Below are 25,706 nucleotides of genomic sequence, written 5' to 3' on the forward strand. Positions count from 1 at the left end.
GAATCACAGTGTCTTTTAGATAAGCTGAGAGTTCTGGTCTTACAGGTCTGGTCCTGAATCACAATGGGTCCTGCTGTGGTTGAAGGTCGGCTTGCTCCGGCGGCATTGTACGCCACCACTCTGAACTCGTACTCGTCTCCCTCCGTCAGGTCCTCCACCTTAAACCTGGTGGTGTCAACGTCTCTCCTGTTACACCTGAAGGGCACATCATTGAGAAAGAAACAATGAGGAAGGAGCTTACAATGTTAGTTTCATGTAGCAGACGCTTCTGTCCAAAGCGCCGTACATCTGAGAGTTGATACAACACAAGCAACGATGGAGACAGGAGGGACTCAAACCATCTGACTGGTGAAGGCCACAGGACAATCTTACACTGTGTCACAGCTGGATTGTTGTCTGCACTTCACAGGTAAATCTCTGTTTATAGATGCTTTAGAGCTGCTGAGGTTGGCCTCGTTTACGTTACACAGGGATCATTTTCCTGCATAAAGCCTGTGAATTGTGTTTGGAGAATGATACTTAAAAAGAGAAACCAGATACGCTTGTGAAACAAAGAATCACATATCTGTTCATAGACATGAAGTGAGAAGTGATCTTTAAAAAAGAACCCATCCAAAATGCTGCAGACCCAAACTGACCTAAAAAGGGAAAGGGCGCCAACCCAAACCCAGACATCAGCAGAAATGTACCTGAATGGGTTTTTCAGAATCTAATTTAGATCATAGCCCGAGTCAGTTCCCAGGTGGGCTCTCAGGGAGCAGTGGGCAGATAGATTTCACAAGTGAAGGTTTACCTCCTCCAGGACTCCTTCTGGGTGCCGCTTGCGTCCCAGCAGAGCAGGTCAACGCTGTAGTGGGTGACAGGTGAGCCACCATCGTTCTTTGGAGCCTTCCAGGTCAGAGTCACGATGCCCTTCCTCACGCTCTGGATCTTCAACCTGGTTGGAGGATCAGGAGGATCTGCAGACATAAAAGATGAATGTGAGATCACACAAAGTCTTACGTGAGATATGAAGATTTGCGGCTAGTCTGGGAACAATTTGTTTCCATAATTTGGTCTATAGCATAATCAATGTGTTGTTTAAAAGTGAGTTCCGGGTCCATCAATATACGTGAATAGATTTCTTAACCAAGTTTTGTAGTGTACATTGAGTGAGGTTGAAATGTTATGATACAGTTTTGATGTCTGATGGTAAAATCGGCGTAAATTGGAAGATAATTCATAAAAACAGAAGTCGTCCAAACCTTGGACCCTTTTTGTGTTGGTCAACGAATGTGACTCATTGTACAGCAGTGGAAGACGTACTCAGAGCCCCTTAAGAGGAGCGAGGAGAATATGGTAAAATACTGTTGAAGAGAAGGCCTTCTCTCTGGGCTGCACCAGCTTTGCTCAAGTTTAAATGTTTTGATCTCAGTCTGAGTTTATGAGCTCTAACATCTTCAGGGTCGCACCAGCTGAAATAGTTGATGACTGACAGTAGGCTGAAGTTATGGTCTAAATTACACCCAGCCCTTAGTGAAGTCTGTAAAGTGTTTAATATGTATAAAAGCAATTATAGTAATACAAGTATTTTATAACCATAACTTTAGTGTAATAGTTAGGAAGCATAATGGAAATACTCTTTGTAATGTATTTGACTTAACATACTACATTCCACCACTGCTCTGGTTTAGCAATACACAATTCTTAACATCAACGTGTTTTGTGTGTGAAACGACGAATGACTGTAAACCTGCAGAAAGGACAGGAGAACAGATAATAACAGAAAGCCAACGTACGGATTGGATCTCTGGCTCTGGTTCCCTCGGGGGTCTCAGCGAACGGGCCGAACCCAAAGCGGTTCTCAGCTTTGATGCGGAACAGGTACTCCTGACCATTGATTAAGTCGGGAACCACCAGGGACTGAGCAGCACAGGCAGGGTTGACCTGGAAGAACCAGATCAGAGTCAGGGTTTGGTTCTGATACTGTGAGATTATGTGACAGCGGCAGTTGAGAGAGGTGGGGATGTACCTTGGTCCAGGCTTTGCCCTCAACCGTCTTCTTCTCAATGAAGTAGCTCTTCACTCTCTCTCCTCCATCACACTCTGGAGATTTCCAGGTCAGCCGGCAGGTTCCCCTCGTCACATCACTGACCTTCAGGTCTCTGGGAGGTCCGGGCAGGTCTGCCAATCAACAACACAAGACATCAAAGACCAGAAAATGCACAGCGGCAGATGACCGAAATCTTTAACCCCTTTCAGTCTTATTGTTATTGTTCCTCATAAGTCTGCTGCAACACCCTGTTGGTATCAAATGTGACAAATAAAACCTCTGACCATGACCAAACCATGTTTCCGTACCCAGCACGTTGACTCGGACTTTGACCACCTTGTGTCCGGCAGGGCTCTCAGCATTGATGATGTATCGGCCACTGTGGTTCAGTTTGCTTTCCGGGATCACGATCACAGATGTTGTGTCAGTGGAGTGGATCTGAGAGGTAACACCAGCGTCATGTCAGAAATCTCTCTTTTATATGTTAAAATGAAAACATCATAAGCACTCTCTACAGTCAGGTGAAGTGTTAGCAGTCTGACCTCGGAGTCGATGGGCAGTGTGTGCAATTCATTCTTCTTCTCAGTCTCAGCGGTTCCGTCAAAGGTCCAGGTGACTTTGGGAACAGGTCGTCCTGTGATGGTGGCGGGAATCCTGATGGTCGTTCCCGCTCTGCAGTTCAGCAGGTCGTGGGCGCTCACGTCCAGAGTCACTGTCGGCTCGACTAGAGAACAAAAAACGTGTGATATATTTATTCTGTGCAGGTGACCAACCTTTATAAGCTTCAATCAGATGTTGATCTGTTTTACAAGGGAGACAAATTTTGTGTTTAATTCAATCATAAAAGAGGAGTGATGGAGATCATCAAAAGACATACGTAGCAGTATCATATAGATAGCATTATTTATGTTTATAGTAATAAGCAGGGGTCCTAATCCTGAATCTTGTGGGATACCTTTATTAACCACTGATTTAAAGCTGTCAACAGTCTGTACTACCACAAAGATGTGCTTCAAACATCATAAAAAAATCATATTCAACAGAAGCAACTATGAAGGCGGACTGCTGTGTCAGTCTTACTCAGGATGTCCTGGACCAGGATGTCACCCGTCTTGGCAGGCTCAGAGTTTCCGGCAGCATTCACAGCGTAGATCCTGAACTTGCACTTCTTGCCCTCTTTCAGGTCAGGGACGGTGATTTCGGTGGACGGATGAAGCTTGTCGGCAGGGTTCACCCTCCTCCAGTCAGGAGAGCCCTCCTCGTGGACCTCAATAATGTAACCCTTGACAGGGCTGCCGCCGTCTCTGTCAGGCGGGCTCCAGCCGAGCGTGATGCTGCTCTTGGTCTTGTCTTTAACCTCGGGGGATCCAGGTGGGGTCGGTGGGTCTGAGAGAGGAGCAGAGGGGGTCGGAGGTCAGTCTTCATCATGTTAATAACTCTTTGTCATCTGTTATCAGGCAAACCTCCGGGCGATTGTAAATGAATAAGACAAATTCAGACAGTGGCCGTTTGAACTAATTCATGATTTTTATATGAATGGAACCAAAAGCTTCGATCTGATCCTCAATGATTGGTTGTATCTGCAGAAAAAAGGATGTAACATTTTGATTATTGTTCATTATTAGCTGTTTTAATGAAGGTCGGTCAGATCCATCTGAAAACACCAATGGGAAATGTACTGCACTAGTATAGTGCCTTTCTAAGTCCACTCAACCTGCTTTACACCAAATGTCAGCATTCACCCTTTGCAGTTTGGCTTCAGTATCTTGGCCATGGATACTGGGGGTCTAAGGGCTGCTGCTAAGGGCAAAACTGTGGTGAGTATGTTTGAATGATCCTGCTGGCTTCAGGTGGTAGGTTCACACATACATGGAGTCTCACAGTGCAGAACAAACAGAAATGGCATCAATAGGAAGCAGTACTCACTGCATGGATCGACAGCGAAGCGGCACTCGGAGGCCTCGGAGGGTGGGCCCACCCCTGCTGCATTGCAGGCAGCGATCCTGAACTGGTACTCCGTTCCTTCGATGAGCCGCAGGACGGTGTACTGCAGACCCTTCACGGCTGGTTTGGTGACCGGAGCACGGTTGACACGCCCCCAGTACACAGCGCCCCGCTCCCTCTTCTCCAGCCAGTAGCCCTGGATGGTAGAGCCGCCGTTGTCTAGAGGAGGATCCCAGGTAAGGGTCATGGTGGTCTCTGTGGCTGCAATGATTTTGGGATTACGAGGAGGTCCCGGGAGGCCAAAGGGATCCCGGAGCTGGACTTTCTCAGAGTCACAGCCGTCGCTGACACCGCACTTGTTCTCAGCTTTGATCCTGAACTGGTAGGCTCCGTTCAGGTTCAGTTTGTAGACCTGGAAAAACCAGACAGGGACGGGCAGTATTATTTATCTCTGAAGACATTAATAGTAATAATACAATAATAAACATACATTTTATTTTGATTATTTCCATTATGCATTGTTTGTTATTTGTAAGATAATGGATAATGGTCTGTGTAAGACCTTTTATAAAAAGGAACGAGGACTTTGTGAGCACATGATTTTTACATCAGTTAGTTTAAAGCATTTTGAAGATAAGAAAACAACAGGAATCTACATTATTGACCATTTTTAATTTCATTACTGAATAGAACAAGAAATATCTTTTCACCCTAAAATTTGAAATGATTGATTTCCCCTCTGTGTTGATTAATGTTACCTCACTGTATCACCATTATCTAAATGGGTCGCTCTATCAAGTTTTAATGTAAGCTGAACCAGTGGTTTGAGTCAGGTTTCCGGGACTCACTCCATATCTCCTGTCGATCTGGTTGATGGTCAGAACCTCGAAGTCGGACTTCTTCTTGCTTGCATCGCGGCGCTCCACGATGTAGTTGGTGATCTCACTGCCACCATTGTCCTCAGGGGCATCCCAGGTCAAGTAGCACGACTCAGCTTTGATGTCAGAGACCACAATGTTCCTTGGAGGAAGAGGACGGTCTGAAAACACAGGCTTGGGTTAGATGATAAGAACTTTAACATTTCCAACTGGATTTATTCATCACAGCTATCTCAGACTTCAAAGAGTTGAAACTCTTTATGTCTTACCGAGGATCTCCACTCGTATGGTGTGATGAGCTTTGCCGTGGCAGTTCTCAGCCACCAGCTTGTAGTTGCCCTTATCCTGCCTGATGGTTTCTGGGATGGCGATCTTAGACCTCATGGTCGTCCGGGTGACCTACATATGAGGAGTCATATTTCATTATTTATATGTCGCAATTCATACAACAGGCAGTTTCATTGTGTTCTTCCTGCCCTTTTTTTTAACCGTAGACTTCAACAAAAAAATGCAGTGCGGTGCGCCTCGTGTTTTACAGCCTGCAAAACGCGCTCTGTCTGATCGGGCCCTTGAGTTGTTTCTGATGCTGTTTCAGATCCATGAAACAATGAGTGTGAAGGTTCCAGAACTTTTAATGTCATGAAGTCATTGAGTCACACCAGGAAGTATGAAAGTGTTTGCTGTTGTCTTAACTGTGGAAATGAATGTGTCAAAGTTCACTCAAGTCCAACATCATTCAAACCAACCTGGCAGAGTTCACTGAATCCACTGACAGTGCTATGTACACATGTTCAGTTCTCTGCTACATATCACGTAAATATCAGGACTAGCATTGGTAGTTTGTGAATCAGTTCTCACCTCCTCGGTCTCCATCGTCATCTTCTCTCCATCGGGCTCCTCGATTGCCACGTCATCTTTCATCCACTTGAGCGTCGGCAGAGGAAGACCCTTCACCTCGGCTGGGATGTCGATGGCTGAGCCTTTCTTCACATTGATGGCATTGCTCTTAAAGAACTTCAGGATGGTGATAACAGGAGCAACTGTGGACCAAAAAGTGTCAATTTGTTTTTGTGTTTTGATGTTTCACTTATCAAACATTTCATCTAAACAAGTTCCTCTAAGTAACACTCAGATTTTCATTTCGTACTTTCGTCATCCTGGATCTTGGCGGTGATGGGCTTGGAGGGATCTCCATCTCCGACCTCATTTACGGCTTTGACGCGGAACTGGTACTCCTGGTTCTCCGACAGGTTCTCGATGGTCCCGCAGCACTCAGTGAAGATCTTGCGATTTGCCACTTCAAACTCATTGCCATCTGACCTCATCTTTTCCACGTAGTATCCTCTAATGGGGCTGCCGCCATCTGTGCGAGGTGGCTGCCAGGCCAGCGTGATAGTGCCCTTACTCCTGTCGGTGTAGTGCAGCTTCTCAGGGGCGGATGGAGTACCTTGAGTGTGGTCAAAGGCAGACATTTGTCTCAAGTGGCCACTAGACCATCCTCAACGGCATTTCTCTGATACATTTAGTCATAAAATTGTCACCTAGTGTCATATATCGATTACATTGTGGTTGAGTTACCTTTGGGATCCTCTGCCACAATTGGTCCGAGGTCAGCTGGAGCTCCGTCTCCGTACTTGTTCCGGGCGACGACCCTGAAGTCGTACTCCTCCCCAGCCAGCAGGCCCTGGATGTCGCACTTGCAGGATGCAGTCTCGATAGGTTGGCGGAAGAGCTTCATCTTGGCGTCCTTCCTCAGCACCTCGTAGCCAATGATGTCGCTGCCACCATTGTCCAAGGGGTCGGACCAGGTGAGGATGATGTTCTTCTTCGTGACTGTCACCGTCTTCAGGTCGACCACTGGCCCGGGGACGTCTGCAGAGACACCAGAAAGATGTTAGGCTCTCGTTCAACTGGACCTCGGAGCTCTTTTTATAATAACGTTTGTTTTAAACTAAATTCTTTAAGGTGAAACCAGAGCAGTTTGAATATGTATGGAGCTATAAAGAGCTTTAAAAGGCCAATGGAAAATTTTAACATTTTTTTCACAACATTTTCCACACAAAAACTTGCATGTGGTAAGTGTCTTTAAAAACATTGACCATGTTATTGTAAACAAATCTATTTTCATCAGTTCCCTGGAAGGATGAACGTAACTATAGTGCCATGAAAAGGCTTCAGAAGACTCTCTTCCTGTTTACCTTCAGACGGTTCTTGTATTTCAAAACAAACAGGTGAACAGGTCGTATGATTCACAGTAAAACCTTCATGATTTATTGGTTACTGACCCATTACGTCCACTCTGGTCTCGGCAGTCTTGGTCCCACTGCTGTTTGTGCCAGAGATCTTGTACTTTCCATGATCTGCCCTCACAGCCTTCTTAATGAACAAAGAGCTATTCTTGCCCTCCGTCTCCACAATCATCCGCTCCACGTCGATGTCGGCTTCGTCTTTAGCCCACTTCACTTCAGGCTGCGGGCGGCCAGTCACCACAGCGGGCAGCCTCAGAGACTCACCGGCCTTGATCATGACGCCGTTTTTCACCGAGACGTCAAAGTCCACAGCGGGAGTTTCTAAAGGACAGAGGCAGCCAGACAAGGGTTAATCAATAAATGATTGTTCTGGCTGCAAAGCCTTTCCTCAGAAGCAGCTGCAGGAAGTATTGATTATATTGTTGGTCCCCAACCCTGGTCCCCCACAGGGGTCCATACCTTGCGGCTCTTTGACGGTGACAGGCTCTGTAACTCCAGGGGCTCCAGGCCCGGCATCGTTGACGGCGACCACGCGGATGTAATAATCCGCTCCCTCGGTCAGACCGGTCACCGTGTAGGTCAGCTCCTTACACCTGAACTCTGTGCTGCGACTCCATTCCTTCTCTCCGGCCAGAACCTGAGAGTGAGAACAAGAGGTGAACTTCACAGCTCAAAGACTCAGATCTCTGCTTATTGTCTCTTTACAAAAAAACATCCATCACATGAGGTAACTGTACCTTCTCTACGTGGTATCCCAGGATGTCTCCTCCTCCATTGTAGAGCGGAGGCTTCCAGGCCACGATGACAGAGTCCTTCCCAGTGTCCACGATCCATGGAGTGGGGGGACCAGGAGGCACTGGGGGAGGGGGACAGAGAATAGGTAAACTCAGAAATCTCTTACACTTTGTATCTTAATCTTCACATGATAAAACCTTCAGTACATCAAAGACACCAGACGGTCTGTAAGGAACAAAATCAAACCTTATATGTTTTCTAGTCTTCCGAAGCTGCTTTTACACTACATGTCACATTCACCCATTCACACACACATTCATACACTGATGTCAGACGCTGCTACCTAAGTGCCCGACTGCCAATCAGTTATCACATTCACACACCGTTGGCTATGCCACCGGGAGCAATCTGGGGTTCAGTGTGTTGCCACAGTTTGACATGTAGCCTGAGGGAGCTGGGGATCGAACCTCCGACCTTCCAACGGAAGGACGAACATTTTAAACTAATTAATTTAATCGTGCTGATCAGTTATAAGGCCACACTAAAATTACAGGCCTTTTTACTTTCTTTTTAAGTAATAATCCAGTGAAACTGAAACCAAGGGTTACCCGAAAAGGAAATCAAACAAAACTCATGAGAGAATTAGTAGTTTGCACTAATGTGTAATTCCAGGAATTACACTTGGGCCCTATTTTAGGACCTAAATGACCAAGAGGTTTTAAAAGTGTCTCCAGTAGATGTGTTCATCCTGCAGCAGTGAAACAGGCTGTAATGGCTGCTCTTTTGTTGTTGTGGAGTCGGTTGGCTTTGAAGAGAGCGAGTTGAGGCGGTGTTACACAGCAGCCTAACAGACTGTTTCGTAGCTGCTGGCTGAAACAATCCACTGGAGAGGTTCCAGAGCTTTTGTGCCTGAGTCATTTAGATCATGAATATGTAAAAACAGCGCCTGGGTTCAAATATACTGAGTTACCATTTAACATAGCTCAAACACTGGTATGGTTGTGTAATCTGTGTTAATCCATGTGCACATACACATTGCCAATTTTAAAAAACCCAGATCAGTGACAGCTGCAGAGTCTGATATTAACTTATCACAGTGGTCGGCCACTAGCTCGCCCTCCGGAAACACTACGGCCTTTAATGTGTGTCTCCTCCTCTCTGAACTCTGACAGACTGAAGGACTTACGGATGGCGTCCATGGCGACGATGCGGTCGGTGGGCTCGCTGAAAGGCCCGGGCCCAGCCAGGTTCTCGGCACACACTCTGAAGATGTAGATGAGTCCCTCCATCAGGCCGCTAACCTTAACCTCCAGAGAGTTGAGGAGGGCACGATTGACCCGGGTCCAGTGTTTGCTGTTCACCTCTTTCCTCTCGATCCAGTAGCCCAGGATCGGGCTGCCGTTATCCTTCGGCTCGTGCCAGGAGATGTGAGCGGAGCTCGCTGTCACCTCGTGTACTCTGGGGGTGTTGGGAGCATCGGGAGGATCTGAGGAGGGAAGGTGAGTGATGAGAGGTTCAGTGTGTCATTTTTTAAATGACCTTAACCCTGAGCACCAGGTGTTACAAAGGTATACACATGTTCATGTTGCTTATGTTATTAATAAACCATACAAACATAATTTGTCCGAGGACATGTCCCAATTTATCCAGACGTCCACAGTGGGCTCCCTTTGTTACGGTTGTAACTTGATTTTACTGGCTGACGGTCGCGAAAGACGTTCATGTAAATAAATGTCTGTAAGTCTCTCTCTCTCTCTCTGAATGAGGTAACACATGGTGACTGAGCCTGTGGCCCACTGATGAAAGCCTTTGCATCTGCAGTATATAGTGTTATTATGGGCTGGGTGTCTGTGACGGCGCCCAGTTAGTGACGCGTTTTCCATCACCCAGCAGTGGTTGGTCTGCCAGAGAGGGTAGGCGGAGCTAAGCGGCTGCTTTTCCGCTCTCTGCAAGTGTTGCGAGTAAACAGTAATCTACTATGGCTGAACAAACAAAGAAAAGATGGATGACTACAGATACAACTTCAACAAGAAGTGAAAATCCAAAGAAGAAGAAACAAACTCGACGCTCAGATGAAGCAAACAGTCTGAAAAGGAAAGCGACCGTCAGCCAGGAAAATCAAGAGTTACAACCGGAGCCGACCGTGGACGTCACACATGCAGCACTGTGTGGATATCTGGGGAGTGTGCTCCTGCAATTACTGTTTATCACCACAAGGTGCCGCCAAAGAGAACAAAACTTCTTTGAGATTATAACTTTAATTTTAAAACTTCCAAAATGTGCAAATTGTTTTTGGTATTAAATATTAACATTTGAAGTAACTAGATTTATTGTAAATAAATTTTAGCGGTGACAAAGAATTTCATATATCTTTATAAAATCTTTACAAATGTACCTTTACAAGATTTTTATTGAAATATAAAAATAACAGTGTATGTATCATTGAATACAAAAATTGTAGCATAAAAATGCTACATAAAAATAAAATGTACATAAAAATGTAACATTAATAAATGATGATGAAATCTTTAGAGGTTTGTTTTTATATTTGGACCTTTTCCGTCGAGTTTAAAGTTTTGGTGACTTTTGGAAACACTTTGTTCTGAACATGAGCTCAGTCTTCATGCGGCGTCTGTTTTTCATTCTGAACTTACCGAACTGGTTCTTGGCAACGAGTGGCTCAGAGATGCACGGCAGGCCACAGCCGAACTTGTTCTCGGCAGTCACCCTGAAGATGTACTCCTTCCCCTCGATGAGTTTGGTGATGGGGCAGCTGGTGCCCTTCAGGGTGGAGGTGATGGTGATCCAGCCAATCTCCTCGTTTTTGTTGTCCTTCTTCTCCAGGATGTAGTTCAGGATCTCGCTGCCACCGTCGTCCTCTGGAGGCTCCCAGTTACAGACAGCAGACGTGTTTCTGATCTCGTCGAAGGTGAAGTTGATCGGAGCGCCAGGTTTGTCTGAGGCGGGACATAGGTCAAAGTTTAATCTCAGTAAAAAGCAGAGAGATTTCATTTCAATACAGCAAAACCTTTAGAATTCTTTTCCAATGTGAAAATCCCTTTAATAAAATCAAAATGATTCCACAGGTGTAGGTGAATAATTAACCTCAGTTGATTGGATTGATATTTCTGGTTTTAAATAAATCGTTTGGGTCATTGTTTCCCACTTTCAGCTGTTTCAACACATTCAAACGCACTGAGAAGCACCTGTAAGACACTTGACCTGATGTGTAGCTCTAAACAATTTCTTCTTCTTCTTATGTCTTACCGAGGACATTGACGATGCAGGTAGCCGTGGCAACGCCGTGTGTGTTCTCCACCTGGATGGTGAAGTCACCGTGGTCGGCTCTGACGGCGTCACGGATCATCAGAGCGGTCTGACCCCTCTTGGTCTGATCCAGGCCCAGACGCTCACGCAGGGGAGTCACAAACTCTGGCTCCGGTTCAGAAACCTGAAGAAGAAATGTTTAAATTCCTTTACAAAAATGTAGGAATGTATGAAAGTGTTGAGGACACTGGAGTCTCTCTGAGGACACACACCTTGGCCTTGCTCTTCTTCTTCTTCACAACTGGGATGACAGTCTTGGTTGGCTCTTTGGTGACGTCCTCACTGTTCTTCAGCCAGGTGACTTTAGGATACGGGGAGCCGGAGATGTAGGCGTCGATCCGGATTTCCTCGCCCTTCTTAATGCACACACCGGACTGTACCCGGGCATGGAGTGTGACCTTTGGTTTATCTATAAATTAAAGAGTTAGTTTAAAGTTACGCTTTAAAGGTATTAATACATTCATCAGATCAATACATGAATTTAACTCATTTGTAGTATTTCTTACCAACAGGGTCTGCAGCCTTCATGGGCTGGCTGCTGCGCGACGGCTCACTGACTCCAGCAGCGTTCTCAGCTCGGACCCTGAACTGGTACTCCATGTCCTCCTTCAGGCCGGTCACCACGTAGGAGAAACCGGGGACCAGGCTCGGGGTGACCCTCTCATAACGGTCGCCATCCTTCTCGATCTTCTCCAAGATGTAGCCCTGGATGGGACAGCCGCCATCGTAGTCCGGAGCCTTCCAGGTGACCGTGATGGACTTGGATGTGGGGTCGCGAGCCTCTACCTGGATGGGGGGGTCAGGTTTCTCTGTGGCGTTGATATAAACAACAGACAGTTAATGTTTGAGCCGTTTCCATGGCAACGACTGCTGGAGAATCTTCTCAGTGATAAACAGTTAAGAGTTAACACAGTGTACAAAGTGTTTTAAGTCTTTAAACACAGCACTTGTTGTTATGAAGTTGTATGTTTATAGTGTGGAATTTGTAGTTACTTGTAGTAATATGTTGGTTAAACATGTGAAGAAATGTTTTTTCTTAATCATTTACAAGTGAAAAGGGAAATAACATTTTGCCAACATGAAATATAACTACATTTTAAGAAGTTAATAAGACCTTTAAAAGTTCTAAAACGTACAAGTTGTTGTGGTTATGAAATATATGAGTTAAAAGTAAGTAAGATAAATTGTAATGTACAAATAAGAAAGTCAAAAAAGTTGAACCAGGACTCACGTTTGATTTCCTCTGTGATGACCGGATTTCGTAGCTCCAGGTACTCTCCGGCTCCGACCTTGTTCACGGCCTTCACTCTAAAGTAGTACTCGCAGTTGATATAGAGGTCTTTGACAGTGTGGGCCAGGACGTTTTCTCCCGACATGACAGGTATGTAGGTCTTCTTGGAGGCCTCACGGCGCTCCAGGGTGTAGCTGACAATTGGGGTGCCTCCATCGTCCTCTGGGGCTTCCCAGCTGATCTTGCAAGAGTTCTTGGTGACATCGCTGGAGGTGATGTCCTTACACTGACCGGGGAGTCCTGCAGGGATCAGAAAGAGAGCAAAAATGTGTCAGGGAGTGACTGCTGCTTGTTTGTTTATGGTGAAATACAACCACAAACAGTGATCATGCTGCAGGCATGGTTAAACAGGTCCCAAGAGGAACAGTTTATCTAAATCCAAAGGTTAAAACTTTTTGGCCAGAAATTAAGCTGCAACCTCCTCGGCTGAGAAAAGAGGCCAACACAGAAGTGCCATAAACTGCAGTTCCTCTGGTGTCCACTTGAGGCTGTCTCCAGCGGTGAGTCAGTCCCCATAGAGCCCCATGTTAAACTTTACAGCAGAAATAAACATGTTTACAGCCTGGTACAAAAAACAGTTTGGGTCTCTATAGCTCATTTCTATATTCCTGGCAAAATGCAAAGGGGAGATTTTCCATGTAACTCAGCTGTTTAAATTCTGTCTTGCTGTGCGGTTTATTGTACTAACAGACTGTCCAAGAAATCTGTGCTCCAGTTTTTTCACAGTGAAATTCTTGTAATGTTTGATTTATTTTAGCAGTTATTAGCAGGCATTGGTGTCTGCATTCATGGTACCTGCTTGTTAGCTCATTCAGTGTTGGACTGGTTTACAGCAACATTAGTGCATGAAACAGGTGTAAGAAGGACGTCTTACCAATGACTTTGACATTGACGGTCCCAGTGGCGGTGCCCAGACTGTTCTCCAGGGTAATGGCGTAGGCCCCAGCATCTGCACGTGTGCATTTTAGCTGCTCCAGGTGAGCGTTGTTCATCTCCACCGTCATGGAGAGCCGATCGTCTGCCTTACACTCCACCGTGTCCTTCTGCCAAACCATCTTAGGAGTTGGGATTGCCCTGTAGGGGATGTTAAGGTGCAGCTTCTCACCCTCCACCACCACCACGTCCTGTGCCTCCAAATCCATGGTTGGAGCACCTGGGGACCATAGGACAGGATTATTACTCAGGGTTAAATATGACTTATCACGTCTTTCAGAATGTTAGATTTGAGTTTTGTCAATGCTTACAGTCGGGGTCCTTGGTGAAGACCTTGTCGGAGATCTCTGAGGGATCGCTAACACCCACAGAGTTGATGGCACGGACCCTGATGACGTACTTCTTCTCTGGTTTGATTCCATCATCAATCCTGAACTTGAGCTCCTTAATGGGTCTGTTGTTTACCCTGAGCCACTTCAGCTCTGGACGGGCCTCAGCCACCTCAACGTGGTAGCCGGTGATTGGGCAGCCGCCATCTTTAGCAGGGGGTTTCCAGGTGACATTGATGTGTTCTCTGCTGGCGTCAGGGATGGTCACTTCCAGCGGAGGAGATGGGGCGCCTGGTGAGAGAGGGGCATGTCTTAGTTTACACTTTCAAATAATGATCTACATTCATTTGCAGAATCCATAACTCTGTGTTTGATCTGAATATTTCCTGGTCTCTTACTTGTTGCATCCTCAATGGTGAGGATCATGGTTGGTTCGCTTGGATCTCCAATTCCGGCCTCATTCTCAGCTCGAACCTGGAACTGAACCTCAGATCCTTCATCGACGTCCGTCACCTTGAACTGAGTTTGTTTGTCTGGAGTTTTGCAGCACTTTAGCCAGCGAGTTCCCAGCTTCTCTTTCTTCTCAATCACGTACCTGAGAAGTAAAATGTGTTTGTCTTGGTAAATAAATAAAAAGTTTCCCTTACCCCCTCTTTATGGAACAAAGACAGGATATTTTTACCCAAAAACAATCATTAATAAGCTTCTTGACACTTCCTTCCATATCATGTCATTTAGATGATGAGCAGTTTGTGGTCTTACTTTGTTATGGGTCTTCCACCGTCACTCTTGGGAGCTTCCCATTTCAGGTCCACATGTCTCTTAGTGACCTCCACCACCGTCAGGGCATAAGGAGGTCCAGGAGTTGCTGCAGAGAAAAAGACAAAACTTAAAATCCACCCAACTGTTTGTCTGTAGCTTTGTTACTTTGGAACAACACACCAGTGAAAGTCCTTCAGTTGAAAGGACAATTGTTCATTTTTTACATTTATATTATAAATGAGAATTTACCATGGAGTTTACAGAAGTTCACAGAAGTTTACGAGTAACTGTATGGGTCTGTTGAGCTAAACTCGTTTCAGTTTTAACTTGCAAGTATATTAAAGTGAAAAACTCTTTTGAAGACATACTGAAAGTGTCTTTGGCGAGCACGGCATCCTCAAGCTCGCAGAATTCACCCATCCCCACGGCGTTCTCAGCAGCGACGCGGAACACGTACAGAGACCCTTCGTTCAGAGGAGTCACTGTGTACTTTAGCTCTTTCACTGTGGTGTCGACACCCTGCCAAGCCTTCCTTCTAACGTCCCTCTTCTCCACCACGTAGTTAGTTATGGGCGAGCCTCCATCGCTGCTGGGAGCCTGCCACTTCAGGTCGGCGTTGATTTTGGTGATGTTGGTTACCTCCAACCACTGAGGAGCAGATGGAGGGTCTGTGGATGGAATACAGGAAAAGGGTGAATGAACAGGGAGGGGCACTTATTTCTGTAATTTACTAATTATAATTTACTCCTTCAACGTGTCATAAGTTGAGGAACAATTGGATCCCAACTAGTGTTGCCAAATGTAAAGCTGCTCAGACAATTATAACTTAAGTTACTCATGCAAACATCTGTCTCCCTTGAGTGGCAGTATCACTGTATTAAGCAAGTCACACGTCTGCTGAAATCTTTTTTTACTTCAGCGCTATGAACCCAAAATAAACAGATTTCACTTTAATGACAACATGTTGAAAGGATGCTAACAGTTGTAACAAGCTAACAGGCTTTCAGGACGCAGCGTCACGTTTATCACTTGGTACCTTGAAGTTCACATTTCCATGACAACCTCAAGGTACCACTTGATAACAGTAAGAACCTAAATGCTGATATTCTGGAGTTTTCAAAGTCTGTAATGCTCCTACAAAATACTGTTCTGCACATCACCAAAGGCCCAATTTGGACTTACAAAGTCTCTCCTTGCAGACCACAGGGTCACTGGGCTCGCTGGGTTCGCTCTCGCCGGCCTTGTTGACGGCCTTTACCCGGAATGAGTACTCCTGCTTCTCCATCAGGCCCTGCAGCTGGTGCTCTGTCAGAGGTACGTCCTCTGCGATGCGGATCCATTCCTCGCTTCCAGTCTTCTGGAACTCAATGATGTAGCCTTCGATCTTCGCTCCACCATCGTGCTCTGGCCTGGTCCATGCCAGCAGGGCTGTGGTCTTACCAACATCCCTGATGGAGGGTTTACCAGGAGCCCATGGAGGATCTATTGAACATTGTTGTGTTATTATTACTCTTGTGGTATACAAATCATTGAATTCTATTCCTTTAAAAACATCATCAATAAATTGATTATGGTTGTTTCCGATTGAACCTGTAGAGTAACAGCACTGATTGATATGTGACTAACCAATGGGGTCTTTGATGAGGACAGGATCTGTCTCTACGCTGGGTTTTCCAGGTCCAGCAAGATTCTCAGCCAGAACCCTAAAGCGGTACTTCTTCTTGGTGGGGAGTCCCTTCACCCTGCAGCCACACGACAGCAGTGTTAGGAAAACAGTTAATTATTACATACAAACCATTTTTCAGACGGATTTTCATCATTACTCCTGTAGTGTAACGGCTGTGATTACCTGAAGGTTGTGTCCTTGATTGGCAATTTGTTACATCTGATCCACTTGTCACTCTCTGGATCAAACTTCTCAACCCAGTATCCTGTGATGGGACTGCCGCCGTCCTCATCTGGCTCAAACCAGGTCAAAGTCACGGCATCCTTGGCGATGTCAGAGGGAATCACTCTAGTTGGAGGACCCGGAGGATCTGGAAAAGGGGCGGAAATATTGTGTGATTTATCATATTTATATTTTACCATTGTTGATCAATTCTTAAAAGGGGATTATATTTCATCGATAGTGAAAATGAAACTTACCGAAGGAATACTTTGCGATGATTGGTGCATGCTCTGCAGGCTCGCCAATGCCATACTGGTTCTCAGCGCTGATCCTGAAGATGTACTCTTTCATGGCTGTGAGCTTGCAGGCCTTGAAGGTGGTGTGTTTCACCGTGGCTGACAGCTTCACCCACTCCTCTTTGTCTATCTGCCGACTCTCCACAATGTAGTTTGTGATTGGTGAGCCGCCATCATCCCTGGGCGGGTTCCACGCCAGGGCGCATGACTCGTTGGTGATCTCGGAGATGTCGAAGGCGGCAGGAGGCCCAGGTTTGTCTGAAGAGGAGATTAAACATTTGGGTTTTAGGATTTCGTAAGTGGCACAACTTCATTAAAGCTTGATAAACTAATTTTGATATTAAGGTTTAGAAAGACAATTTTTTTTCGCTTATCCAGAATGTTTTTTTTCTGTCTAAAAGTCCTTTTTTGTACATCTTCAAGTAAAATCTGATGCAAAAAGTGCTCCTCAAGTTCCTAATTCACAAGTTGCAACGACTAATTGCATGTGTGTTCATGCTAAAGCTAATTGCTACGTACAGTTGGCCCACTAGTTAGTTTTTATAGCTTCAATAATGAACTGTTATCTGTACCAAGAATGTTGACGTCGATGGTGGCAGTAGCGCGTCCGCAGGCGTTGACTGCCTCAATGATGTAGGTGGCGGTGTCTCCTCTGGTGGTGTTGGCGATGGACAGCTTGGAGTGTCCTGGTTGGGTGTCAATGGCGATGCGGTCGTCGGCACGCAGCACCTGGTCGGCCTTGGTCCACTTCACCCTGGGATCAGGCTGTCCTTTGACATCAGCTGGAAGTTCGATCTTGGTTCCAGCTCTTGCAGTCAGACCAGCCAGAAGCTTCACATCCAGTTGAATCTCTGGAGGTTCTGTTGGAATTTTAAAAGAAAAGTGTCAAAGAGAACAAAACACCAGACATTTTTACAGTGTCCACACCCTGTGCAGAAGCTACAAATGCTGCACATGGTGTCAATCCAATTACTTGTCATCCTGATTACATTTCACATTTGGAACTTTAAATATAATGATGACGTGATTGGATACTCTCCCACTGGAGACTTCTATTTCTCCAATACTGTCTTGCTCCCACTGTGACAAGTCTGTAGCCCAGAGAAACAAGTTAGAAGAAGCAGGTCTACCTCTGGCGTCAACAGCCTGGATCTCATCAGTGGCCCTGCATGGTCGGCCGGCTCCCAGCTTGTTGAAAGCTCTGACTCTGTAGGCATACCACTGGCCCTCGATGAGGCCAGTTACTTGGAACCTGTAAGCACAAAATCAATTTCGAAATCAAAAGATCAGCTCAGCTTTTTAGAATCACTTCTATAAACAGCATTTCACTGTGAGATCTTACTTCAGTTCAGGGATGGGGTCACCGCAGGGTTCCCACTTGTCGGTACCACGCTGACACTTGTCCACTACGTAACCTTTGAGTGGGGCTCCACCATCGTACCTGGGAGGTTCCCAGGACAGGAAGATGGACTTGCCGCTCTTATCGCGCCACTTCAGGTTCTCAGGAGGATCAGGTACAGCTTGAGACAAGACAAATCAAATGTCTTGTTGTTTGCCTCTGACCTGATGGAGTCATACTGAGTTCATTTCACTGTGACAGAATAAAGACTTACTGGCAGGAGAGGAAACGTTGACAGGCTCGTCGATGTAAGCCGGCTCTCCAGGTCCACACTTGTTGCAGGCGGTGACACTGAACAGATACTCCTTTCCTTCAATCACATCTGTGACTGTGTGCTCCAGGTCCAGGACACCAGTTGCCACCTGGGAGAAACACCAGTGCAATGGTATGGAATTAATACAGGAGCTAAAGAACACTTATTTATCTTGAAAGTTACAGACAGCACAACCGAAACACTTTTTGTCTCAAATATTATCCTACAGGTGGATTGGGTTCACGCCAACATATGTTCCCAAGAGCCGACGGACGTGTCGAATCAAAATCCTAATTCCATCTAATCATCTGATTGATCATCTCAATCTTTAAGTATGACCAGGAGAGATGTAGTTGATTGATTTTGCCTTTGTAGTTACTCCATCCACACATCACGTACCAAATAAAATAACATGCAAATGTTTCATTACTTTCCTTGAAGGAGACCCAACACACATGTTCATTTGTGCAGACACAATGAGCTCTTCTTAGAGTGAAGTGAAATCTTCCTCAACTTTCTTTTGACCTTGTATAAAGTAATTCTATTGCTGAATGCTAAGATTCACTCTTTGTTCTGTGATGCATTAAGTGTTCACCGCCCTGCTGTTTGAGCCATACTGGTTCATTTGTTCAAAGCTAAACTCTCAGATATACCTTGGCCCAGGTTTTGCGAGACACTTCTCTCTTCTCGATCTGGTAGTGGGTGACTGCACTTCCTCCATCGTGCTCAGGAACCTCCCACATCAGGTGGACGTGATGTCGGGTCACCTCAGCCACCTTGAAGTCCTTAGGAGCACTGGGGCATGCTGGGAAAAGAAAGGTACAAAACAATAAATTAAAAATCTGTCTCACAAGATAAGAAGTATGTTGATCTGCGGCTTTGGGCTTTTTTAGGGGTGAGATACATCTCAAAGAAGTTTCACTGTACAAGAACAATTAAGAGTTTCCAACTGGGTTTGGACTGGAACAAATGCACTATAAATGATAACACTAATGATAAACGCTTTATTAATTATCATTATCAATGTAGAATTAATGAATTGTTACCAATGACATTGACTTCGATCTCTCCAGAGACAGATGTGACATCGTTCTCCAGCGTCAGGGCGTAGGTGCCTTTGTCTGGACGGACGCTTGGAGAGACCGTAAGCTCTGTGTATGTTGGCTTCGTCACCATGGAGACACGTTCGTCAGCTGTGGTCAGCTCCTTCTCCCCAAAGGTCCACTTGGCGACAGGGGTTGGATATCCGGTGATGGGGACTCTGATGGTGAGAGGCTGTGGAACGATCACCTCCAGGCCATTCCTGAAGGCGCTCAGGTCGAACGTTGGACCCACTGCCAGGACAAAAATGTGTTTTAGAGACAAGTTTTCACATATATAGCTTGGCTGAGTGATACTGCCATCTAGTGGACAGCCTCAGTGCTTTAGTCTGGAGTCAAAGAGGAAACAGCTACTCCTGACAGTATAGGTTTGTAACTTCTGATAACCTGACCTTAAGTCCAGCAATGTAAAATATATTTCTTCTTTTTCTAACAACAACAGAGTTGAATTTAGGACGTGTTGTTCTGTTCTACTTCTTCTACTTCTGTTGACTCTATAGCTTCTCTCGTACCATGAGGGTCGTCAGCCAGCAGCGGTCCAAGTGTCTCCGCTGGATCCGAGACACCAGCAGCGTTCTCAGCACAGACTCTGTAGAGGTACTTCTGACCGGCTTTCAGACCAGACACCTAAAAAGACCAACGTAACAAATCAGCAAATAACCAGCAAACACTCACAGCTGAGAGATAAATCTTCAGGAAAAAGAGGAAATTAATTATAATGGACATTGGTTAAATATCTAAAAATTGTTGCCCCCCCCCCCAAAAAAAGTGAATACAGATGTAATCAGAAAGAGGCTGAACTCTGTGGGGAGCGCCGTACCCGGTAAGAGAGGTCAGGACACAGTCTGGCGTTGCAGCGGAGCCACTTGTCGGTACCGTCGTCACACTTCTCAATGATGTAGCCAGTGATCATGCTGCCGCCATTGCTGGTTGGTGTCTCCCAGGTCAGCGTTACAGCCGTTTTGATTTGGTCGCTGAAGTTCAGGTTCAGAGGCGGGCTCGGCCTCTCTGCAGGAACAACGCATGTCCGATGAAGTTAGGCTGTTTTTTACAGAACAAACAAACATTCAAACCCTTGGTTTTCACTCACCGATGGGATCCATGATCTTGACAGGTTTGGTGGCAGCACTGGGCCTGCCGATGCCGGCCTTGTTCTCGGCTCTGACTCTGAAGATGTACTCCTTGTTCTCCACCACATCATTCAGCAAGGCCGAACGGTCATTGGCTCCGCAGACCATGGCGGCCTCCCACTTCACAGAGGTCCTGTCGCGGAGCTCGATCACGTAGGCCGTGATCTCAGATCCACCGTCAAACTTGGGAGGTTCCCAGTTGACGGTGGCACCAAACCTGTTCACCACACCGACTGCGACATTTTCAGGTGCGTCGGGAACATCTGACCCAAGCGAACAAACACAAGCAGGATGTTATTAGATTCAGGTGTGGAGACGATGCTTGACTGTAAGAGGGTACATTTGGGTGTTTCTTACCAAACTTGTTCTTTGCCTGCACAGCGTCCTCTGTGGCGACAGTTGGTCCGCTGCCGACTCTGTTTCTGGCACATACTCTGAAGAGGTACATGGAGTCCTTCTGGAGGCCACTGACACAATATTCTGGAGTATCGGCACGGTCTGTCGCCAGCGTCCAAGTCTTACGCTTTACATCACGTCTCTCCACCACATAGGCGACAATCTTGCTTCCCCCATCGCTCTCAGGCTCCTCCCAGGCTAAACTCACCTCGCCATCAGCGGTGTCCACCACTCTCAGGTTTTTCACAGGCCCAGGAACATCTGAAAACAAACAACAAGACACTTGCAGACACTGCAGACACAAAATTTAGCATTTATCCAATTTTGATGAAATCCCAGCCTCACCGATCACGTCGAGGTTGATGAAGGCCTCTCCCTGTCCGTGCTTGTTCTTGATCACCACCCTATATCGGCCCTGGTCCTCCTTGCTGGGGCTCTTCAGTCTGAACTCTGTCCTGTCGGTGGAAGTGTCAATGTTCTGGATGGGCAGACTGGCACCCTCAAAGAACCACTCGGCGTCAGCGCGGGGGTAGGCGTCGTAGGGCACGCTCATGACGAAAGGCTTACCAGCGTCCGTAACCAGATTCTGGTCTGTGGTCTTAATCTTGGGAACAGCTGCAAAACAGATTGAAAATGTTCTTTATTTCAAGTCAAGGAAGTTCAGAGAAGGGTCATGATTTTTTTCTTTCTGTGTTACAATTTTTAAACAGAAAAGTCAATGTGTTCTTCCTGTTCGTGCCCTTTGTTAGCACACTCCAGCCCCCTCCTCACACAGCTTCCTTCATGAATCAATGTCATGGTATATCTGTGTTAGTGTCTCAGTATGGACTGACCTGCCAGCTCCAGTTTAGCTCTGGCGTCCTTGTCTTTGGCCACGATCCTGTACTCTCCCTGGTCTCGAGGTCTGATCTCACAGACCTGCAGTCTGTGGACTTTCCCCTCGCTGATCATCTGGTATTTGTCTCCCTGGACAATGATCATGTTGTTCCTCATCCACTTGACCTCCACTCGGTCCTTGTTCAGCTCCACCTCGAACACGATGTCTGAGCCCGGAGGTTCGAATACGTCCTGAGGAGGTCTGACAATCTCCACTGGGGTCTCTGCACACATGAAACGATGTGTGAGGATCAAGAAGAGAAACATTCTCTGCTTGGTTAAAAAAAATCATTTAAGAGTTCATACCTTCAACAAAGAGCCTGGCTCTGGTCCTCCTCTCGTCCACACCGCAGGCGTATTCACATTCATCATCAGGTCTGCACACCTTGATGATCAGTTTGCACGTCTTGCCTTCTTTTTCCATATGATATCTGTCAGCATGAAAAGTTGTACATTTACTTATGGTCTGAACAATACAATTTAGAAATCACAGTTCTTTAGTGGACGTTTGGTACCTGGGTCCCTCCCTGATCTCTCGTCCGTTCCTGTACCACTTCACTGCAGCCTTCTCTTTGCTCAGCTTGCAGGTGAACTCTGCGTCCTCGAACTCGGTGATGGTCTGGTCTTTGAGCTGTGCCGTGAAGTCTGTGGGAGCCTCGCTGATGATCAGCTCGGCAGAGCACTTGTCGTCTCCGACCACGGCTGTGTACTCGCCCTCGTCATCCATCACGCAGTCCTTGATGGTCAAGGTGTGTTTGAGGCCGTCTGCTCTGTAGACGATGCGTTTGCTGAGGGTCAGCTCCTGTCCGGCCTTCATCCACCTCACAGTCACCTCGGGCCGGTTCACCTTACAGACAAAGCTGATGGTCTTCTTCTCCTGAGTCTCAACATCCTCGATGGGATCCAGGAACTTCAGCTTCTCCTCTGTGGGGTCACAGAGTGCAGGATTCACATTTCACTTTAGTTCTTACTTTTTATTTATAAAAAAACTGTACAAACACATCATGAGATAAAGGCTCCTGGGTGCAGAGATATAACGTGACCCCCTCCCGACCCTTTACAGCAGTGAAGGCTCCCGTCTGCTGTATCCCTTCCAAACAATGTGGATTCATTAAAACTTCTTGTTTTTTCTTCTTACTGACTCGGATTGTTATTCTGATTGTTATCAAACACATAGTTTAACATCTCAGCCTGTTAGTGAACCCTGAAATAAGTTGGACAAAATGAAAAAATAGCACCCACGTTTAAAATACCAGAATAACACTTTACAGGTTTAGTGAATGGAGCTCTAAAATGAGCCCTGTGAAAATGGGATGCTTTAATAGGTAAATGAAATCGTGTTATTTACCTGCGACTCTAGCGCTGGCAGTGCTCTTGGCTGCCTCTCCTCTCTGATTGGTCAGGCTGATGGTGTAGCTGGCCTCGTCGGCCTTCTGGGCGTCTCTGATCCTCAGAGAGAACACGTTGTCCCTCTGTGCCATCATGTACTTGCTGCTCTCGAATATGGTCTCTTCGTTCTTCAGCCACTTGGCCTTCGCTCCCTCCGTGTTCGTCTCACAGTTGAACACAATCTCACTTCCCTCCTTCACCTCCGTGTCTCTGATTGGCGTGATGATCCTCAGTTTTTCTGAAATAAAATACAAACTTAATAAAACCAAATATTTTCTTGGAAGTAATCAGGAAGTGGAGAAGAGTCTTACCGATTACAAACAGATCGGCCGAGGCTTTAACGCTGCCAATGTGGGCGACGTAGCCTCCTTCATCCTTCAGCTCACAGTTTTTCACAATGAGAGCTCGTCTCTTCCCCTCGCTGATGATGGTATATTTGTCACCTGCTTCGACCTCCTTGTCACCTCTGAACCATTTCACCTCGTAGGTGTCCTTAGAGACAGAGCAGGCGAACTCGACCTTCTCGCCCTCCACTACCTCCTGGTTCTGAGGACGGGCGATGAACTCAGCCGCCAGCTCTGAAGGAAGAACAACAAAAGGGTTCTTTTTTTTTTCAGCTTTACCATAGCATAAAGAACGGAAACAAGGGGACACAGCTTTCTTAATTTAGCATAAAGTCTGGAAAGAGTCCAAAAGAGCTAGCTTAGCTCAGCATAAAGACTGGAAACAGAGGGACAGGCTATCTTAGATTAGCAGCAGACGAGGCTTTGCCAAGTTACAGATTAATCAACGAGCTGAAGGAGCTGGACCTTGTTACATCTGGATTGAGCTGGTCTTCACTGTCTTTATGCTAAGCTAACGGTCTGCTGTCACAATCATTTACTTTGCTCATGTGTTTTGTGTTCGTGTGTTCTCACCGTTGAGTTTGAGCATGGCAGACGTCTTGGTGGTGGGACTCAGCCTGCAGTTGTACTCTCCGGCGTCCTGCATCCTCAGGTCCTGGATTATCAGGATCCTCTTGCGTCCGTCCATGATCTGCTCGTAGCGGCCGCCCTCTGGCAGCTCCTCGTCTCCTCGGTACCACGTGACCTCGGCACTGGCCTTGGACACCTCACAGATCATCTTTACGCTGTCCGTCTCTGTTCCCTCCACGTTAGACAGGTTCTTAGTGAACCTGGCTGCCTCCTCTGTGAGCAGAAGCACAACAGCAGGCGTTAATGAGAGGGCTAAAATGTGCCCACGGTTTTGACTGTCATTCCCTGCTTTGGTCTTACTCACACCCCTTACTCCTAGTTGTCGTTTCATCTCTTATGAAGTTTTCCCAACAATCTATAATGAGTGCTACATTTAACAGAGTCATTTCTCACCGATGACAGTGAGCATGCCGGAGCTCTTGGAAGTCCTGGCGTCACATTCGTACTCAGCTTCATCGTCGAACACAGACTTGTGGACGATGAGGATCCTCTGGACTCCCTTTGCGATGATTTCATACTTCTTTCCTTTCCGGATCTCGCTGCCGTCCTTGAACCAACGAACCTGACACAACAACAACACGAGAGTTAAAGACATCATGTTTTACCTCTCAAACTAAACCTCAAAGTACGAGCGGAGCTGTGATGGATGTGGACGGCGAGCAGGTCTCACCTTGGCGGACTCGCGGGACACTTCACATTCAAACTTGGCAGATTCTTTCTCTTTGACCTCAACGTCCTGCAGAGGCTTGGTGAACTCCACGTGAGGAGCTGTGGACCAACACATGATACATTACAACACGCTGATCACAGAGTTCTTCAGGACGTGTTTGACGATGATTGAGACATTTAAACTGAAAGTAATAATCATCGTTTGTTTGACACCTTTCAGATAAGATGCATCTCAAAGTGCTGTCTTTGTTCTTGGCATGAATGGGTCTCCATACATTACACTTCATATGAAATTAAAGTATGTTGTGTTAAAGTTGTTTGACGGTAAAATCAGTAAACTTTTTATTTTTATAGTTGCTCTTCACGGTGACAGCAGCGCGTCCGTCCTGTCTCTAAGCTAACCACTTTCATCTGTAACAACACTGAGTTTGATGCTTTTAAGGATTCGCTGGATTTTTGTAACTGATTAAATCATTTTATTTTGACAGCCAGTGAGAGGAAGTCATAACGACTTATGAACAGAATAAAGTCCAGAGTTTGGTCCTTACGTGTGACCTCCAGGAAACAGGAAGTCTTGAACTCTTTGGCGTCACAGGTGTACATCTTTGCGTCGTCTGGAGTGCAGTCGTGGATGATCAGCGCTCTCTTGCGTCCGTCAGCGATCATGTCGTACTTCTTTGTCTTTCTGAGCTCCTGTCCCTCTCTGAACCATCGTACCTCTGCGTTCTCTCTGGAAACTTCACACTCCAGAGTGGCGGTGGCCTCCTCCTCCACCGTCTGGTCCTCCAGAGGCTTCGTGAACTCCACCGGCGGCTCTGAACGCGCACAAACAATCGAGACGTTACACACTTTGATC

The 25,706-nt window shown here is 46.3% G+C and overlaps 1 protein-coding gene across 1 annotated transcript in view; it reads right to left on the minus strand.

Annotated features, from left to right (window-relative positions):
* Window positions 1–25,706, minus strand: part of LOC138591995 (titin-like) — a 170,653-nt gene that overhangs the window by 67,345 nt on the left and 77,602 nt on the right. Inside the window, 51 exon segments of the mRNA XM_069662571.1 lie at window positions 44–195; window positions 794–959; window positions 1,779–1,926; window positions 2,012–2,163; window positions 2,341–2,470; window positions 2,575–2,756; window positions 3,113–3,418; window positions 3,959–4,388; window positions 4,825–5,015; window positions 5,124–5,253; window positions 5,713–5,894; window positions 6,002–6,301; window positions 6,433–6,726; window positions 7,140–7,424; window positions 7,563–7,740; window positions 7,841–7,959; window positions 9,025–9,324; window positions 10,493–10,795; window positions 11,106–11,289; window positions 11,378–11,574; window positions 11,672–11,974; window positions 12,397–12,696; window positions 13,331–13,609; window positions 13,701–14,009; window positions 14,117–14,313; window positions 14,481–14,586; window positions 14,849–15,148; window positions 15,663–15,962; window positions 16,107–16,222; window positions 16,330–16,516; window positions 16,626–16,922; window positions 17,237–17,524; window positions 17,795–17,916; window positions 18,007–18,184; window positions 18,278–18,425; window positions 18,970–19,121; window positions 19,363–19,650; window positions 19,929–20,043; window positions 20,237–20,424; window positions 20,507–20,809; window positions 20,904–21,203; window positions 21,288–21,557; window positions 21,776–22,042; window positions 22,125–22,249; window positions 22,334–22,742; window positions 23,167–23,445; window positions 23,519–23,785; window positions 24,125–24,394; window positions 24,575–24,743; window positions 24,852–24,949; window positions 25,399–25,665. Of these exon segments, the coding sequence (XP_069518672.1) occupies window positions 44–195; window positions 794–959; window positions 1,779–1,926; window positions 2,012–2,163; window positions 2,341–2,470; window positions 2,575–2,756; window positions 3,113–3,418; window positions 3,959–4,388; window positions 4,825–5,015; window positions 5,124–5,253; window positions 5,713–5,894; window positions 6,002–6,301; window positions 6,433–6,726; window positions 7,140–7,424; window positions 7,563–7,740; window positions 7,841–7,959; window positions 9,025–9,324; window positions 10,493–10,795; window positions 11,106–11,289; window positions 11,378–11,574; window positions 11,672–11,974; window positions 12,397–12,696; window positions 13,331–13,609; window positions 13,701–14,009; window positions 14,117–14,313; window positions 14,481–14,586; window positions 14,849–15,148; window positions 15,663–15,962; window positions 16,107–16,222; window positions 16,330–16,516; window positions 16,626–16,922; window positions 17,237–17,524; window positions 17,795–17,916; window positions 18,007–18,184; window positions 18,278–18,425; window positions 18,970–19,121; window positions 19,363–19,650; window positions 19,929–20,043; window positions 20,237–20,424; window positions 20,507–20,809; window positions 20,904–21,203; window positions 21,288–21,557; window positions 21,776–22,042; window positions 22,125–22,249; window positions 22,334–22,742; window positions 23,167–23,445; window positions 23,519–23,785; window positions 24,125–24,394; window positions 24,575–24,743; window positions 24,852–24,949; window positions 25,399–25,665 (11,526 nt within the window).

Source organism: Semicossyphus pulcher, unplaced genomic scaffold (genome assembly GCF_022749685.1).
Source record: "Semicossyphus pulcher isolate SPU_LCO1_2020_fin unplaced genomic scaffold, fSemPul1.0.p SCAF_15, whole genome shotgun sequence".
NCBI lineage: Eukaryota > Metazoa > Chordata > Actinopteri > Labriformes > Labridae > Semicossyphus > Semicossyphus pulcher.